The sequence below is a fragment of the Lampetra fluviatilis genome, chromosome 4, assembly GCF_964198595.1.
Source record: "Lampetra fluviatilis chromosome 4, kcLamFluv1.1, whole genome shotgun sequence".
In the NCBI taxonomy this organism is placed as follows: Eukaryota; Metazoa; Chordata; class Hyperoartia; order Petromyzontiformes; family Petromyzontidae; genus Lampetra; species Lampetra fluviatilis.
The window spans coordinates 21895723-21913163 of record NC_136278.1 but is presented as its reverse complement, the minus strand read 5'-3'; the positions used below and the strand labels follow the sequence as shown (position 1 = coordinate 21913163).

General features: G+C 51.0%; 1 protein-coding gene across 3 annotated transcripts in view; it reads right to left on the bottom strand.

Annotated features, from left to right (window-relative positions):
• LOC144931678 (uncharacterized) overlaps positions 1-17435 on the bottom strand; it is a 50657-nt gene extending 33222 nt beyond the window's left edge. For all 3 annotated transcript variants that reach the window (XR_013636585.1, XM_078855807.1, XM_078855809.1), the window contains exons 1-2: positions 16927-17435; positions 3244-3368 (exon numbers count right to left, since the gene is read on the bottom strand). Coding sequence is in view for 2 of the 3 variants with exons in the window: in XM_078855807.1 (XP_078711933.1) it covers positions 3244-3368; positions 16927-16966 (165 nt within the window). In the remaining variant the exon portion in view is untranslated. The remainder of the gene's footprint in view (positions 1-3243; positions 3369-16926) is intronic.
• Between the last annotated feature and the right edge of the window lie 6 nt (positions 17436-17441).

Genomic DNA, 17441 nt, shown 5'->3' with positions numbered 1-17441 from the left:
TTCATTTGCTGCAAAATGTACCGTAAGCTTGGAATTTGCATACCAACTTACACATCATTTGCATGCATTGCTAATTATTCGATTACCTGTTTTAATTGGTAAATCCATGAATCGATATATGATTAGTCACCTCGCACACCACAGAGACAAAGATTCCCCATATAGCCTGAACAGACTATTTGAGCAAGTGCTGTTAGTGAGCACATTTGAAGGCTGGCACGGCACACGAGGGGGAGGGTGGCCGGTACCACGCCCGGCCGCCTTTGTCTCCCAAGTGGCGATGTTTACACACCGCACCAGGTACTCATTTGAGGCTGAGTCGACCTAGGGGAGGCCCAGGACCGGTTCAGATAATCGTCACTGGTGTTGGCCGTGAGCTACCCCACCACACACACACGCACACACTGTAATACATACAACAGACCATATGCACACGTGTGAACAGATGAAGATTGTTCATGCTCTTGTTCCACGCATTGTTTACGAATGACGGAACCCATGCTTAAGTGTGATAGGTTTTATTATCCAGCGAATCGCCTTATTCTTATACGGACTAGGAAATGTAACTCTAAGATATGCGCTCAAGTTTGCCGTGTCAGCCAAGGGGCTGATGTATGCTTAACTCGGGCATCAGGAGGTTGAACTGAGAAAATGCTATAATCCATACGGATGTCGAATCATCGCAGGATGAGTGCTACCTAACTCAGTGTTCACATTTTATTAAAATTTAGCCACTCATGTCAATTAAGAGCTTCCGCTGGATCGTGTCTACATAGCACAACATTCTAATTCGGGTCGTGAGTTCCATTTTTTGTGCAAGAAGGCATTGAAGGTCCGAGGTCTGCCAAACACCGACGAGAGGACTTCAGGAAAAAGTTTGTGGAGTTTTTCTACTCCTCCTCCATTTCAAGAAGCGCCGACTGCGGTGGTTTTACTATAGTTTGGGTGGCAAGGGCACAATCGCACTCTCACTTGTCTTTAATGCATCTTCACGTGTCTCACCGTCTCTCTGTGTATCTCTATGGGTTGACTACATGGTCAGTAGCTTGAGTTGCGTGGCCACAATCACACTACCGGGACTTGTCTTTAATTTCCCTTTGGTGAAGGAGATGTGCCCATCGGCCTGGCGATGCTGTGATGAGGTTGACAAAAGAGTCCAGCAGATGCGTCTCCTTCGAAAAGTGGAAAAGTCGTCTCTCCGCGTAAAAAATATAAGCATATTTAAAAAATATAAGTATATTTTTTACGTATCCCACTTCCAGAAGGACATGTGGTATTGTTGAAAATATTCGTACGGATTACTCAAATGGGGTTACGCACGGCAACATCACCACCCTCTCCCCCCCCCCCCTACTGCAAATTCTGCGCAGGGCCCTCCTGGAAAAGAGGCCTGCGACTCACCGAGGTTTTCCAAGGTAAACACGCGGAGTGCCGTATTCCCTCGTTATCCACGAACTTGCTATTCGCGATTTTGGCCTATCTGCGGATCGCATCTGGAACTCTGCACGACGACTGCACCGAGAGAGAAAGAGAGAAACGCAGTAGAATGTGTCGAGATAAAGTGATGAGAGAGAATGGGATGCGAGAAAGTAATGCAGATCAAGACATGCGAGAAGAAAGTGATGAGATAAAGTGATAAGAGAGAAAGTGATGAGATGCATTATTTATTCATGTATTTATTTAAGGTAATTCATTACAAATGATGAGCATCTCAGGGACATATCCCTCGTGAATAACGAGGGAATACTGCAATAATACAGCAACAATGGCGATGGTATTTTTTTTTCCAAATTCCTGCCACTCTCCGTGCACCAGAAAATATCCGTTGCTTAGAATTCTCCTGCTTTGAGATTCAGGTGTAGGGCTGCTGCTACCTCTGAGCTAAATAAATCCAGGACATATAATGAGAAAAAGAATATCTCACAATTCCGAAAGAGGAGAAAACTACATATAAATGCACTGTCTGGTCTTGAGTGTCGTATCATTATTATTATGCAACTGATGCAAAAAAATCCCGGTAAGGCTTACAGACTTCCCTGCACGGCAACTTCAACAAGTGGGACGAGCCTGGGAAACAAGCAGGACAGGTGACAACCCACGACACAATGACTCTTGCAGTCACTTCAATGGGTTTCTCCAGCCCAGCACCATCCGGCGCTCCTTCCTCTTCCACAAGCGTACATTGACGCTCGTTCACAGAGACAAACACACAGAGGGTTCGCCTTCCAGACGTATGAATTGGGGCAGTAGCGAGATGTTAACACCCTCGCTTGGTATGCAGGAGGTCGTGAGTTTGAGCCCTAAACCCTGGCGATGCCTGTATATTTGGAGTTTGCATGTTCTCCACTTGGTTGTGCGGATTCTTCTCTGGGTCCTCCAGTTTTTCCCTCCACATTTATAAACATCCGTTTAGAGCATTTGGCCGCGATACATTTCCACGTGATGAGCGATTTCGTTGGAGATATCATTTGTGGCCATGTTGCTTCTGGAAAAGTGCGCCGTAGCTCAGTGGGTTGTACCTGGCAAAACGCATGAATGCAATTGCATTGTCGGAGCACTGCTGTGACGCACACCCAGTCCCGCTGCCCACCGGAACCGCCACCTTTTGTCTCCGCACGTCCGCTGTTGACAACGCTGTGCCGTGTGCCGTGTGCTTACTTCAAGGCTGCATCAACTTTGGGGGAGACCCAAACGCCAGGTTTAGATAACAAGTTTCACCGGCAAAACAGGTGAGGAGCTAGGAATTGAACGCAGCTGATTGGTAGTTCTACCATGTCACTAATTTCCCAACCATATATGCCTACACAGGCACACACAAGGATAGATATCCCCTTCTCTTGTATGCCGTCGGGGTAAGTGCTGTTAGCGATAGCCTATCAACGCTTGGTGGGGTCGAGTGGGCAGCACCACGTCTGGCCACCTTTGTCTCCCCAGTGACGATGTTTACACACCGCACTGGGTACTCATTTGAGGCAGAGTCGACCTAGGGGAGGCCCATGACCGAACTCAGGTCCACCGGGTTAGTAGCGCAGCACGCTAACCGCTACACGACCACTCCCCACAACATATCCACACCGGTTGAATACATACACACATATTCACTCGAGCAACAGACACACACACTCCTAAATCCATGGCCAGGAATCAGACCCAGGTGGCCGGGATTGCAAAGGCAGCGCATGGGCCATTGCGTCACCGTTGCACCGCGCACGCACGCACGAGCGCACGCACACGCGTACTCGCCTGAACGCATTTCACGTTGATGCCGGGACACACGAACTTGCACCAGATGAGCCGCGCGTTCCATTCCCCGCACGTGATGGCGTAAGTGGCTCCTTCCCCAGGGCTGGCGGTCACCGTGGGGGGGCCTGCTTGCACGCACGCAGATCCACGTGGGTGGAACACACACGCGCGCGCGATGAGTAAGCACGCGCAATAAACACAACCTTGCACAATGCTGCGCGCACAGACGACGAATATCCACTCCCCTGCCGCTTTCCTCGCACCGGTCGTGCCCCCCTGCTCAGAACTGTACTGGCTTTAGATTCCTGTTAGGGCGGGTGCAGTGCACAAAGGTTGTGTGTGACCAGCACCACAGCCTTTGTCTTCTAGTGCTGAGGATTACGCACCTTAACAGGTACGTATTTAATGCCGAGTCTGCTTAGGGGAGGGCCCAGACAAATTTTTACATTCCTCCCCACTGATATTTGCCATGGCCGGGAATCGAACCCAAGCTCACCAGGGCACCGTGCGCCAACCACTGCACCACCGCTCCCCACACAATACAAGTGACAAAGATCTCCCATATAGCCTTAACTGACTGCTGGGGCAAGCACTGTTAGCGAGCACCTATGACGGCTGGCCCGGCATACCAGGGGGTGGGTGGCCAGCACCACGTCCGGCCACCTTTGTCTCCCGAGTGGCGATGTTAACACACCGCACCAGGTACTCATTTGAGGATGAGTCGACCTAGGGGAGGCCCAGGACCGGTTCAGATAATCGTTACTGGTGGTGGCCATAAGCAGGAATCGAACCAGGGTGGGCGGGTTCGTAGCGCAGCTACACCACCACTCCCCCCACACGATAGAACGTGATGGCGTAAGTGGCACGCACGCACACCCACACACACGTCCCCATATACAGTACAATAGGCCATGCGTTATAGCAAAGAACAGCACTTAGACCGGTCAGTGCCGTTGGTCAGCGCCCATTAAGGCCGAGTGGACAATGCGGCTTGGGTGACGTCGCTCACTCCTTCACCTCTGTCGCCCGCGCACCCACGTGCATCGCCCACGCGCTAGGGATGAATGATTTGGGGAAAATATCTAATTGTGATATTTCTGACAGATATTGCGATGTGATTTGCGATTACATTTTTTAAAGTCAAGCTTCGGTTCAATATTCACTGTGTCATATATTTAAAACACGTGATGGAGCATTACCACACGATGCCATCAAAGCAGGAACTGCTCTATATATTCTAATGCAAGGATGAGAACTTTAAAATATATGAATTTCTTCAAACGTGTCTTTATGAAACAATCAAACATAGAACAACTGTTAAGTTAAATAAGTAAAGTTATAATAATAAAAGATGAAACAATTCCAAAAAGAAAGTAATAGGACTTTTCAAATCGCGAAAAATCGCAGCCTTTGCGATCTGCTCATCGCATTGTTTTAAATTGCGATTTCGATTTGAAATCGATTAATCGTTCAGCCCTACCACGCACCCTAAGTGCTGCTCGCTTTTGGGCCGAGGCAACGTGGGCCGCTGTCCAAGCGAAGTCGGCACAGGCACACCACGAGCGGACGGTGACGCGCACGGCCACCGAAATTCAACGTGGAACTGGTTTATAAAACCAAAACTGGAGGCCATACATCATTTAATTTCACGCTTTCTGGTCCGTGTAAGCATGGGCACGATGGCAATCGCCATTTACGACAACCGTCACCCGAGGAGGGTTCCTTTGCAGCGGCGCCGCCAATAATAAAAATAACAAACAGCACGGCCAGGTATTGTGTAATCATATTCTTGTAATCCAGACACTTGAATGGGTGGGGTGAGTGGATCATTCAGAGATAGCGCCATCGTGTTTGTGATGAATACGTGATGTGTTGGTTACGTTAAAATGGGTCAAAATATCAGCGTGTCCTCTACAACTGCCTAATCTCACTACTACATAATCTCACAACTACACAATCTCACTACAACATCATCTCACAACTACACAATCTACAACTACATAGTCTCACAACTTTTTAATTGAACTACATAATCTACAACTAAATTATCTCACAACTGCACAAATCTTCAACTACATAATCTACAATACATAATCTCACAACTAGATAATTTAACTACATAATCTACATCTAAATTATCTCACAACTGCACAAATCTTCAACTACATAATCCACAACTACATAATTCACAACTACATGATCTCAAGAAAATTTTCCTCTCTAACACGCTGCTCACAATTATGATGTGTGGAAACGTCGCGGTGGTCATCGTGAGCACGTTACAACGGTAGCAGTAAAATCACGCGATGTTTGGAGGCAGGCAAACGTGATCACAGACACGGAGATGTACAGAGATAACGACTGAAGACATCAATCAGCAACATCGTCGTTATCTCCAAATAAATAAAGTCACTTAAGTGGTGGTGGGGATTTGCTTTTCTGCATGACAACGCTCACAGCAAACTGTTTAAAGGATTAAATAATCCCCCGCGATTTGGAAAGCTACGTGAAATAAAAGTTAACTGCTTTGAATTTCACCATTTGGTTCAAGCGACAACAGAAAATCGTTGGCATGCTATCGGACAAGACCAATATTTTTTTACGCGTGAATTAAAAACGTGTTCACATTGCATTATAACGCGCGTGTCATTTATCACCACAGCACCGTATGGCATTTGTAAGAGTGTTGGCGCAGCCGTTAACGCACTGGCTCTATGAGGCCAAGCACCCTGGGTTCAATTCCCTCCCACGCGTAACATCTGTGGCAAGTGACTTTTGAACCGGTCCAATGGTCAAACAACCCCCATATAATCAACGCGATGTAGGGGGCCCTTTATCGAATGGTGGATTGACAAAGGGCATTACATTATTATTGGTATGATTATCCATCCATGAAACCTGAGTCTCAAAAGTCTCTTTTCAGCAGGGTCCAACTTTTGAGACATTTAGTGTGCAGTGGGGCTGTACGTGTTGATGGCCTATGAGAAAATCATCCGGAATGCGTCTCAACTAAAAAAACGAAAACTATTTTTAATTTACCAGTTGAGGCTCACTGAGCTGCATGGCTGGTTTTCAGAAACGACCTGGCCACAAATGATAGCTCAACAAAGTGGCTCACCACGTGGGGATTCTTGAGCAGACAAATACTCTAAACGCACGTTGCTTCTAAATTGTGGAGGGAAAAACAAAAGAACCCGGAGAAAAATCCACGCGACCACGGGGAGAGCACGGAAACTCCACATATACAGGAGTCATGGTCGAGATCAAACCCACGACCTCCTGCAAACCAGCCGAGGGAGATAAGAACTCGCCCCTGCGGGTTCTGTGGTCAAATCTCGGAGGCTAAGCAGGGCTTGGGCCAGGAAAGTCCTTGGATGGGCGACCACCGTGCATACATTATATATAATTATCTGTTATAGTCACTGGAGGCTACTTGTTGGGCAGCAGAGGGCAGTACGGCCAAATCAATTGCTGCAAAGCACTGCATTCTCTGCGCTCCCACTGCTATGCTGCCTGCCTTCACCAACCCGTAATGACCAGCGTGGTGAAGTATGGTCAAATACTCCCATAACACGGACAGCATGGGGAGTTCCTCATCCAGCAGTGGATACATATATAGCACACACACACAGGCGCACGTGAATGTGTTTACTTGTGGATGCTTTCGCTCTGCAAACCGCACTGCTGCAAAGATTAAAATAAAATGTTGCAATCATACCAACCACAATCCCAGCAATGTGCTTGCAATGAGTACTTGTTATGAGCTAGAAAGGTACTACTTTTAGGCTGAGTCCACTTTAGGGGACACAACATCGGCACCCCAACACACACGCACACAATCAACACGTGGGACACACAGCGCCTTACCTCGCAGAACGCACAGGCACACACCATTACCACACACAAAGACAAAGCGGGTAGCCTTCACAAACTATTGAGGCAAGTGTTCTTGGCGAGCACCTATGAAGGCCGGAACGGCACACGAAGGGAGTGGGTGGCCAGCACCACGCCCGGCCGCCTTTGTCTCCCTAGTGGCGATGTGTACATGCTGCATCCAGGTACCCGTTTGAGGCTGAGTCGACCTAGGGGAAGCCCATGACTGGTTCAGATTAATTGTCACTGATGGTGTTGGCCGTGAGCGGAAATAGAACTCGGGTCGCCGGGTTCGTACCCACCCCCACACCATTACCACACACACTCACTCAGCCTCACTCATACACACTTAGCCTCACACACTCACTCACTCAGCCTCACTCATACACACTTAGCCTCACACACTCACTCAGCCTCACTCATACACACTTAGCCTCGCACACTCACTCACTCAGCCTCACTCATACACACTTAGCCTCACACACTCACTCAGCCTCACTCATACACACTTAGCCTCGCACACTCACTCACTCAGCCTCACTCATACACACTTAGCCTCGCACACACACTCAGCCTCACTCATACACACTTAGCCTCGCACACTCACTCACTCAGCCTCACACACTCACTCAGCCTCACTCATACACACTCAGCCTCGCACACACACTCAGCCTCACTCATACACACTTAGCCTCGCACACTCACTCACTCAGCCTCACTCATACACACTTAGCCTCACACACTCACTCAGCCTCACTCATACACACTTAGCCTCGCACACTCACTCACTCAGCCTCACTCATACACACTTAGCCTCACACGCTCACTCAGCCTCACTCATACACACTTAGCCTCGCACACTCACTCACTCAGCCTCACTCATACACACTTAGCCTCGCACACACACTCAGCCTCACACACTCACTCAGCCTCACACACACACACTCAGCCTCACTCACACACACTTAGCCTCGCACACACACTCACTCAGCCTCACACACACACACTCAGCCTCACTCATACACACTTAGCCTCGCACACTCACTCACTCAGCCTCACACACTCACTCAGCCTCACTCATACACACTCAGCCTCGCACACACACTCAGCCTCACTCATACACACTTAGCCTCGCACACTCACTCACTCAGCCTCACTCATACACACTCAGCCTCACACACTCACTCAGCCTCACTCATACACACTCAGCCTCGCACACACACTCAGCCTCACTCATACACACTTAGCCTCGCACACTCACTCACTCAGCCTCACTCATACACACTTAGCCTCGCACACACACTCAGCCTCACACACTCACTCAGCCTCACACACACACACTCAGCCTCACTCACACACACTTAGCCTCGCACACACACTCACTCAGCCTCACACACATACACTCAGCCTCACTCATACACACACAGCCTCACTCATACACTCAGCCTCACTCATACACACTTAGCCTCGCACACACACTCAGCCTCACACACACTCAGCCTCACTCATACACACTTAGCCTCGCACACACACTCACTCAGCCTCACTCATACACACTCAGCCTCACTCATACACACTCAGCCTCGCACACACACTCAGCCTCACACACTCACTCAGCCTCACACACTCACTCAGCCTCACACACTCACTCAGCCTCACACACACACACTCAGCCTCACACACTCACTCAGCCTCACTCATACACACTTAGCCTCGCACACACACTCAGCCTCACACACTCACTCAGCCTCACACACACACACTCAGCCTCACTCACACACACTTAGCCTCGCACACACACTCACTCAGCCTCACACACACACACTCAGCCTCACTCATACACACTTAGCCTCGCACACACACTCAGCCTCACACACACTCAGCCTCACTCATACACACTTAGCCTCGCACACACACTCACTCAGCCTCACTCATACACACACACAGCCTCACACACACACTCAGCCTCACTCACACACACTTAGCCTCGCACACACACTCAGCCTCACTCATACACTCACTCAGCCTCACACACTCACTCAGCCTCACACACACACTCAGCCTCACACACACTCACTCAGCCTCACACACACACTCAGCCTCACACACACACTCAGCATCACTCATACACACTTAGCCTCGCACACACACTCACTCAGCCTCACACACACACACTCAGCCTCACTCATACACACACAGCCTCACTCATACACTCAGCCTCACTCATACACACTTAGCCTCGCACACACACTCAGCCTCACACACACTCAGCCTCACTCATACACACTTAGCCTCGCACACACACTCACTCAGCCTCACACACACACACTCAGCCTCACTCATACACACTTAGCCTCGCACACACACTCAGCCTCACTCATACACTCACTCAGCCTCACACACTCACTCAGCCTCACACACACACTCAGCCTCACTCATACACACTTAGCCTCGCACACACACTCAGCCTCACACACTCACTCAGCCTCACACACTCACTCAGCCTCACACACTCACTCAGCCTCACACACACACTCAGCCTCACACACTCACTCAGCCTCACACACTCAGCCTCACACACTCACTCAGCCTCACTCATACACACTTAGCCTCGCACACACACTCAGCCTCACACACTCACTCAGCCTCACACACTCACTCAGCCTCACACACTCAGCCTCACACACTCACTCAGCCTCACACACTCACTCAGCCTCACACACACACTCAGCCTCACACACACACACTCAGCCTCACTCACACACACTTAGCCTCGCACACACACTCAGCATCACACACACACTCAGCCTCACTCATACACACTTAGCCTCGCACACACACTCACTCAGCCTAACACACACACACTCAGCCTCACTCACACACACTTAGCCTCGCACACACACTCAGCATCACACACTCACTCAGCCTCACTCATATACACTTAGCCTCGCACACACACTCACTCAGCCTCACACACACACACTCAGCCTCACTCATACACACACAGCCTCACTCATACACTCAGCCTCACACACTCAGCCTCACACACTCACTCAGCCTCACTCACTCACTCAGCCTCACACACTCACTCAGCCTCACACACACACACTCAGCCTCACTCATACACTCAGCCTCACACACTCAGCCTCACACACTCACTCAGCCTCACACACTCACTCAGCCTCACACACTCACTCAGCCTCACACACACACACTCAGCCTCACACACTCACTCAGCCTCACTCATACACACTTAGCCTCGCACACACACTCAGCCTCACACACTCACTCAGCCTCACACACTCACTCAGCCTCACACACACACTCAGCCTCACACACACAGCATCACACACACACACAGCCTCACACACTCAGCCTCACACACTCACTCAGCCTCACACACTCACTCAGCCTCACACACACACACTTAGCCTCGCACACACACTCAGCCTCACACACACACACAGCCTCACACACACACACTCAGCCTCACACACACACACAGCCTCACACACACACAGCCTCACACAACACACTCAGCCTCACACACTCACTCAGCCTCACAAACACACAGCCTCACACACACACACTCAGCCTCACACACACACACACAGCCTCACACACACACAGCCTCACACACACACACTCAGCCTCACACACACTCAGCCTCACACACACACACACTCAGCCTCACACACACACAGCCTCACACACACACAGCCACACACACACACACTCAGCCTCACACACATACACATCCTCACACACACACTCAGCCTCACACACACACACTCGGCCTCACACACACACAGCCTCACGCACACACACACACAGCCTCATACACACGCACTCAGCCAACACACGCACACACACTCAGCCTCACACACACACACTCGGCCTCACACACACACACACAGCCTCACACACTCACTCAGCCTCACACACTCACTCAGCCTCACAAACACACAGCCTCACACACACACACTCAGCCTCACACACACTCAGCCTCACACACACACACTCAGCCTCACACACACATAGCCTCACACACACACAGCCACAAACACACACACTCAGCCTCACACACATACACATCCTCACACACACTCAGCCTCACACACACACACTCGGCCTCACACACATCCTCACGCACACACACACACAGCCTCATACACACGCACTCAGCCAACACACGCACACACACTCAGCCGCACACACACACACTCGGCCTCACACACACACACACAGCCTCACACACTCACTCAGCCTCACACACACACACACAGCCTCACACACACACACACAGCCTCACACACACACACTCAGCCTCACACACATACACATCCTCACACACACACACTCAGCCTCACACACACACACTCGGCCTCACACACACACAGCCTCACGCACACACACACACACAGCCTCATACACACGCACTCAGCCAACACATGCACACACACTCAGCCTCACACACACACACTCGGCCTCACACACACAGCCTCACACACTCACTCAGCCTCACACACACACACACAGCCTCACACACACACACACTCAGCCTCACACACACACTCGGCCTCACACACACACTCAGCATCACACACACACACACTCGGCCTCACACACACACACAGCCTCACACACTCAGCCTCACACACACACACTCAGCCAACACACACACACAGCCTCACACACGCACACAGCCTCACACACTCACTCAGCCTCACACACACACTCAGCCTCACACACACACTCGGCCTCACACACACACACTCAGCCTCACACACACACACTCGGCCTCACACACACACACAGCCTCACACACTCAGCCTCACACACACACACTCAGCCAACACACACACACAGCCTCACACACTCACTCAGCCTCACACACACACACAGCCTCACACACACACACACTCAGCCTCACACACACACTCGGCCTCACACACACACACACTCAGCCTCACACACACACACACTCGGCCTCACACACACACACACAGCCTCACACACTCAGCCTCACACACACACACTCAGCCAACACACACAGCCTCACACACGCACACAGCCTCACACACTCACTCAGCCTCACACACACACACAGCCTCACACACACACACACAGCCTCACACACACACACTCAGCCTCACACACACACACACACTCGGCCTCACACACACACACACAGCCTCACACACTCAGCCTCACACACACACACTCAGCCAACACACACACACAGCCTCACACACGCACACAGCCTCACACACGCACTCAGCCAACACACGCACACACACGTGTGCACACAAACGCCTCGCGTAGCACTCTGCCCGTGAAAGACACACATGCACAATCACACACACACAATATATACACACACACACACACCCTCACACCATCCACTCTCAAACACATACACACTACCGCACACACACACACATGCACACACACATGCACATTCAGCACAATAAATAAAGACTTGCACACGTATATAAACACACACGTACACTCAACTGAATAACACATTAATACTTCTATACACACGCACGCACACGTACACGCACGCTCTCGCTCACACACTGACATACACACACAACAACAACAGACACGTGCACGAACAAAGGTGTAAAAACAGCAGCCGCTATTCGCACACGAAGTGGCGGTGACGTCACCGCAGGGCTCGTACCAGGCTAGGTGCACTTTCAGCCAAGTGTGAGAAGCTGGCTGCGAGCAGGCGTTCACAGGACAGGCCCAGGTGCTATGGCTTAAGTGATAGAGTTGACTGGCAGATGCACCACCAGGTGCTCCCCACTGTGCCACACAGATGTGCTCAAACGAACGCACATCATTCAAGCGTTCAATCATGCGCAAAGACCCCCAGTGTAGCCTTAGCAGAGTGTTGAGGGCAAGCACTGATAGCAAGCACCTAGTCGGCCAGCATGGCACACGAGGGGGTGGGTGGCCAGGACTACGTCCAGCCGCCTTTGGCTTGCCAGTGGTGGTGTCTACACACCGCTCCACGTACTCATTTTAGGCCGAGTTGACCTAGGAGGGGGGCTCAGGATTGGTTCAAATATCACTTGTTGTTGGGGGGGGGGAGTCGAACTCATGTCTCTGGGTTCGCATAAGACTATATGGTCAATAGTTTGGGTTGCACGGCGCAACGAAGTGATTTATCATGGACAGGCCTCATATGCATTGCTTTAAACACGTACCATCAACACCGCAAATGTGCGATTGTGATACAGAAAAGCGATGCTTTTTGTGTTAACCCATGCAGGAAAGCTTCCATCGCTGAATCTCAAGGCGTGATCTCAGGAGGTGGTGCTGCTTCGGATGTATGGCCAATTTCCCCCTTTTGAGCCGTTTCTGTGTTGAAGGAGAGACGAGACATGAACCCGCGACATTCATGCAGGTCACGCGAACGAATGAGCCCTCTGAGCCAATTAACGTGAGTCAATATCCCGTGGTGTCCGACGGTCACCCGCCATCGTGATGTGTTAACGCAATGCAATGGCTCTCCAACACGCCGGTGTGCTGTGCTCGTGACGAATTGGCCACGTTCTGTTTACGTGACAACCCTTACTAGTTGGCTGTGTCGGGTGGTGGCGGGTTTTAACGACACATTTATAGATGTATGCGAACTAACCACACGAAAACACCTCTATGATGGGCAATGCAATGGGTTTCATTATCCCGATCTCAACAACAACAAGAAGCTCGATTGACTTAGCATGGCACGTCCATCACAGACGACCGCGACCGACTAATGGCAATTCCAATTATGGTTCTTGAAGGGCTATAAAGCTGAAACTTGGCACAAATGTCGCCAAAGGCGTATGCATGACGGTGACGGTCATGATTTATAAGTCCACTTTTTATACGCGGTGGGTGGCATGACCGGTTCAGGTATCACTCACCGCTGATTTTAGCCTTGGCCAGGAATCGAACTCAGTTGGCCAGATTCCGAGCGCCGTGTGGACATAACTGGGGGAAATCTGAAAATCAACGATGGTTCAATTTGGGCTTGTTGCTTCGTTTTCACTCGGAGAGCAGCTGGGTCAAGCCTACACGGTTCTCCATTGCTTTCAGTCTGGCGATAAAGACTTGCAACATCGTATAGACAGACCAGTGTTCTTACATCTTCACTGTAGACCAGGTGAGTCTATGGGCCCCAGGTGAGTCTGTAGACCAGTGTTCTTCACTCATCTTCACTGTAGACCAGGTGAGTCTATGGGCCCCAGGTGAGTCTGTAGACCAGTGCTCTTCACTCATCTTCACTGTAGACCAGGTGAGTCTATGGGCCCCAGGTTATTCTGTACACCAGTGTTCTTCACTCATCTTCACTGTAGACCAGGTGAGTCTATGGGCCCCAGGTGAGTCTGTAGAGCAGTGTTCTTCACTCATCTTCACTGTAGACCAGTGTTCTCCACTCATCTTCACTGTAGACCAGGTGAGTCTATGGGCCCCAGGTGAGTCTGTAGACCAGTGTTCTTCACTCATCTTCACTGTAGACCAGGTGAGTCTATGGGCCCCAGGTGAGTCTGTAGACCAGTGCTCTTCACTCATCTTTACTGTAGACCAGGTGAGTCTATGGGCCCCAGGTTAGTCTGTACACCAGTGTTCTTCACTCATCTTCACTGTAGACCAGGTGAGTCTATGGGCCCCAGGTGAGTCTGTAGAGCAGTGTTCTTCACTCATCTTCACTGTAGACCAGTGTTCTCCACTCATCTTCACTGTAGACCAGGTGAGTCTATGGGCCCCAGGTGAGTCTGTAGACCAGTGTTCTTCATTCATCTTCACTGTAGACCAGGTGAGTCTCTGGGCCCCAGGTGAGTCTGTAGACCAGTGCTCTTCACTCATCTTCACTGTAGACCAGGTGAGTCTATGGGCCCCAGGTGAGTCTGTAGACCAGTGTTCTTCACTCATCTTCACTGTAGACCAGGTGAGTCTATGGGTTCCAGGTGATTCTGTAGACCAGTGCTCTTAACTCATATTCGGGGGGGGGAGGCATTTTCGCCGATAAGACATCATCGGTGTGAGGGGCCGCCACACATTTAAAACCATGGGGGGTTTGACAGCAGCACGATGATGATGATGGGGGTTGTTTTCACATTTTGTTTATTGTTGAGGGCCCCACTAAAGGCCACCAGGGGGCCGTCAGTGGCCCGCGGGCCTTGCAATGAAGAACCCCATGATCAGTGGACCGAGTAATTCGCCTCCCGTGAAGTGTGACGCTAAAGCCGATAGAAAACGGGCAAAGTCTGCTTCCGGCTACTGGTACTGTATACGTACAGTAATACTGTGTACGTTACAGTGTACAACTCGGTCGAACAGTCAATACAAGCAGGGCTGTCAGATAACGGCAGTTGTCTTGTGGAAATACTTGCCCCCTGCCATAGCAATGTGGAATTTCCACCCGGTGCTTCTAAGCGCTTCATGATTTGCATTGCCTCCATGTGATGCCTGATATAATAATGTGACGTGGAGTTTACAACTCACTTTAAGACCGTATATAGGTTAGACTAGGTTAATCGTCATTCATAATCTTAATAAAACACAGTCATGCAATAAAGGCAATGTTGTGGGGAGCGGTGGCGCAGTGGTTAGCGCACTGCACTATGAACCTTACGACCTGAGTTCTCTACACTGCCTCCGTCTGACATGCGTGAGTGGCGAGTATTTGAACCGGCGTTGGCCCTCCCTCTATACTTTCCACCCCACTTCATCACGCCACACTGACCAGTGTGGTGAAGTATGGTCAAACAACCCCCCCCCCCCCATAACCGATAACCTTCAGACGGAGGTGAAGAGGTTTTAATCCAGGGGTCGGATTCACAAATGACTGTGGCATGTACACAGAGGGCCCTGTGTAAGTGGAACGCTCCGTGTGCGTTGTGTGTGAGATGCTTGCGACCATCGTAGGTGCTCGGTAACAGCACTTGCCCCGGCAGTCCGTTGAGGCTACACGGGGGATCTTTGCCTTTGATGCCGTGCCCATCAAAAGCGGGGGAGCGGTAGCGTAGCGGTTCTGCGCACTGCGCTTCCCCGAGTTCGATTCACGCTCACGGCCAACACCAGTGGCGATGATATTATCTGAACCGGTCCTGGACCTCCCCTAGATCGACTCAGCCTGAACTGAGTACCTGGCGCGGCGTGTAAACTTCCGCCACCGGGGAAGACAAAGGCGGCCGGGTCGTGGCCGGCCTTCATAGGTGCTGCCCGCTAACAACACTCGCCCCAACAGTCTGAAGGCTACAACGGAGGGGGATGATCTCTCTGCCTTTGATGATGCGGCCATCATAATAAACAAACAAAAAAAGCAGCGTACACACACACGCGCTCATCATCCATTACATTCGCATCCCTGTCACGCCACGGGGCCCCCTTACACGGCACGAACACACGGTCGCGATGTGAATCATCAACATCGCGAACCAGACGAGATCCGGGACAGAAACACACACAAAAACAACCTCCGTCGACATCGGCGAACGCCTCCAGCAGCAAAGAAGGTCCAGCCGCTGCTGCTTGTCTTAGTGTGCCAACAACGTGGCTTGAACACAAAGATTAATCATTCGCCCCCCTCCCCCCTATCATATGTAGTCTTATTGACATACTTTCGGGGCAAGTGCTGTGAGCGAGCATTGCACATGTGAAGACCAGCGGGGTACATGAGGTTGGTTTGGTGGCCAGCATCACGCTCGACCGCCTTTGTCTCCCCCGTTGTGAGTATACACACACGGCATTGTGACAGATTGCGAGCGTGGGATGTGATGTGGTGTGTGTGTGTGCTTTGAAACTCACCAGTCGTCGTGTCTTTGGTCTTTTTCACGTGGCACTCCATCGATGGATGGGCACAGCGCGTGCCAGGAAAGAAACAACGCACACACGTGCGTGCGTGTGCAAGTGTACACGTGGGTACGTGTGCGTGCGTGCGAGTGTATACGCACACACACAAGTGTGTGTGTGCAAGTGTATACGCACACACACGCACGTATAGACGGACGGACGGACCACACTCACAAAGAACCCAGTTTCATCACAGCCTTAAAAGATCTCTCGCACCGCTCCATAAAGGCCAGCAAAGTATGTCTATCCAAGTGAGCTTTGGAACAACAACAACAACAAAAACAGGAACAACAACAATAACAACGACAACACTCTGAACGGGTAGCTACCTCCGTCGCCACCGCTGCTGCTATGAGCTTCGCACGCACGCACGCACTCCCCTCCTACAAACACGCGCACACAGACGGGGGCGGAGGCAGTCTGGGCTGACACGGAGACCCACGGCACTCACGCACCCCACACGCGCACAC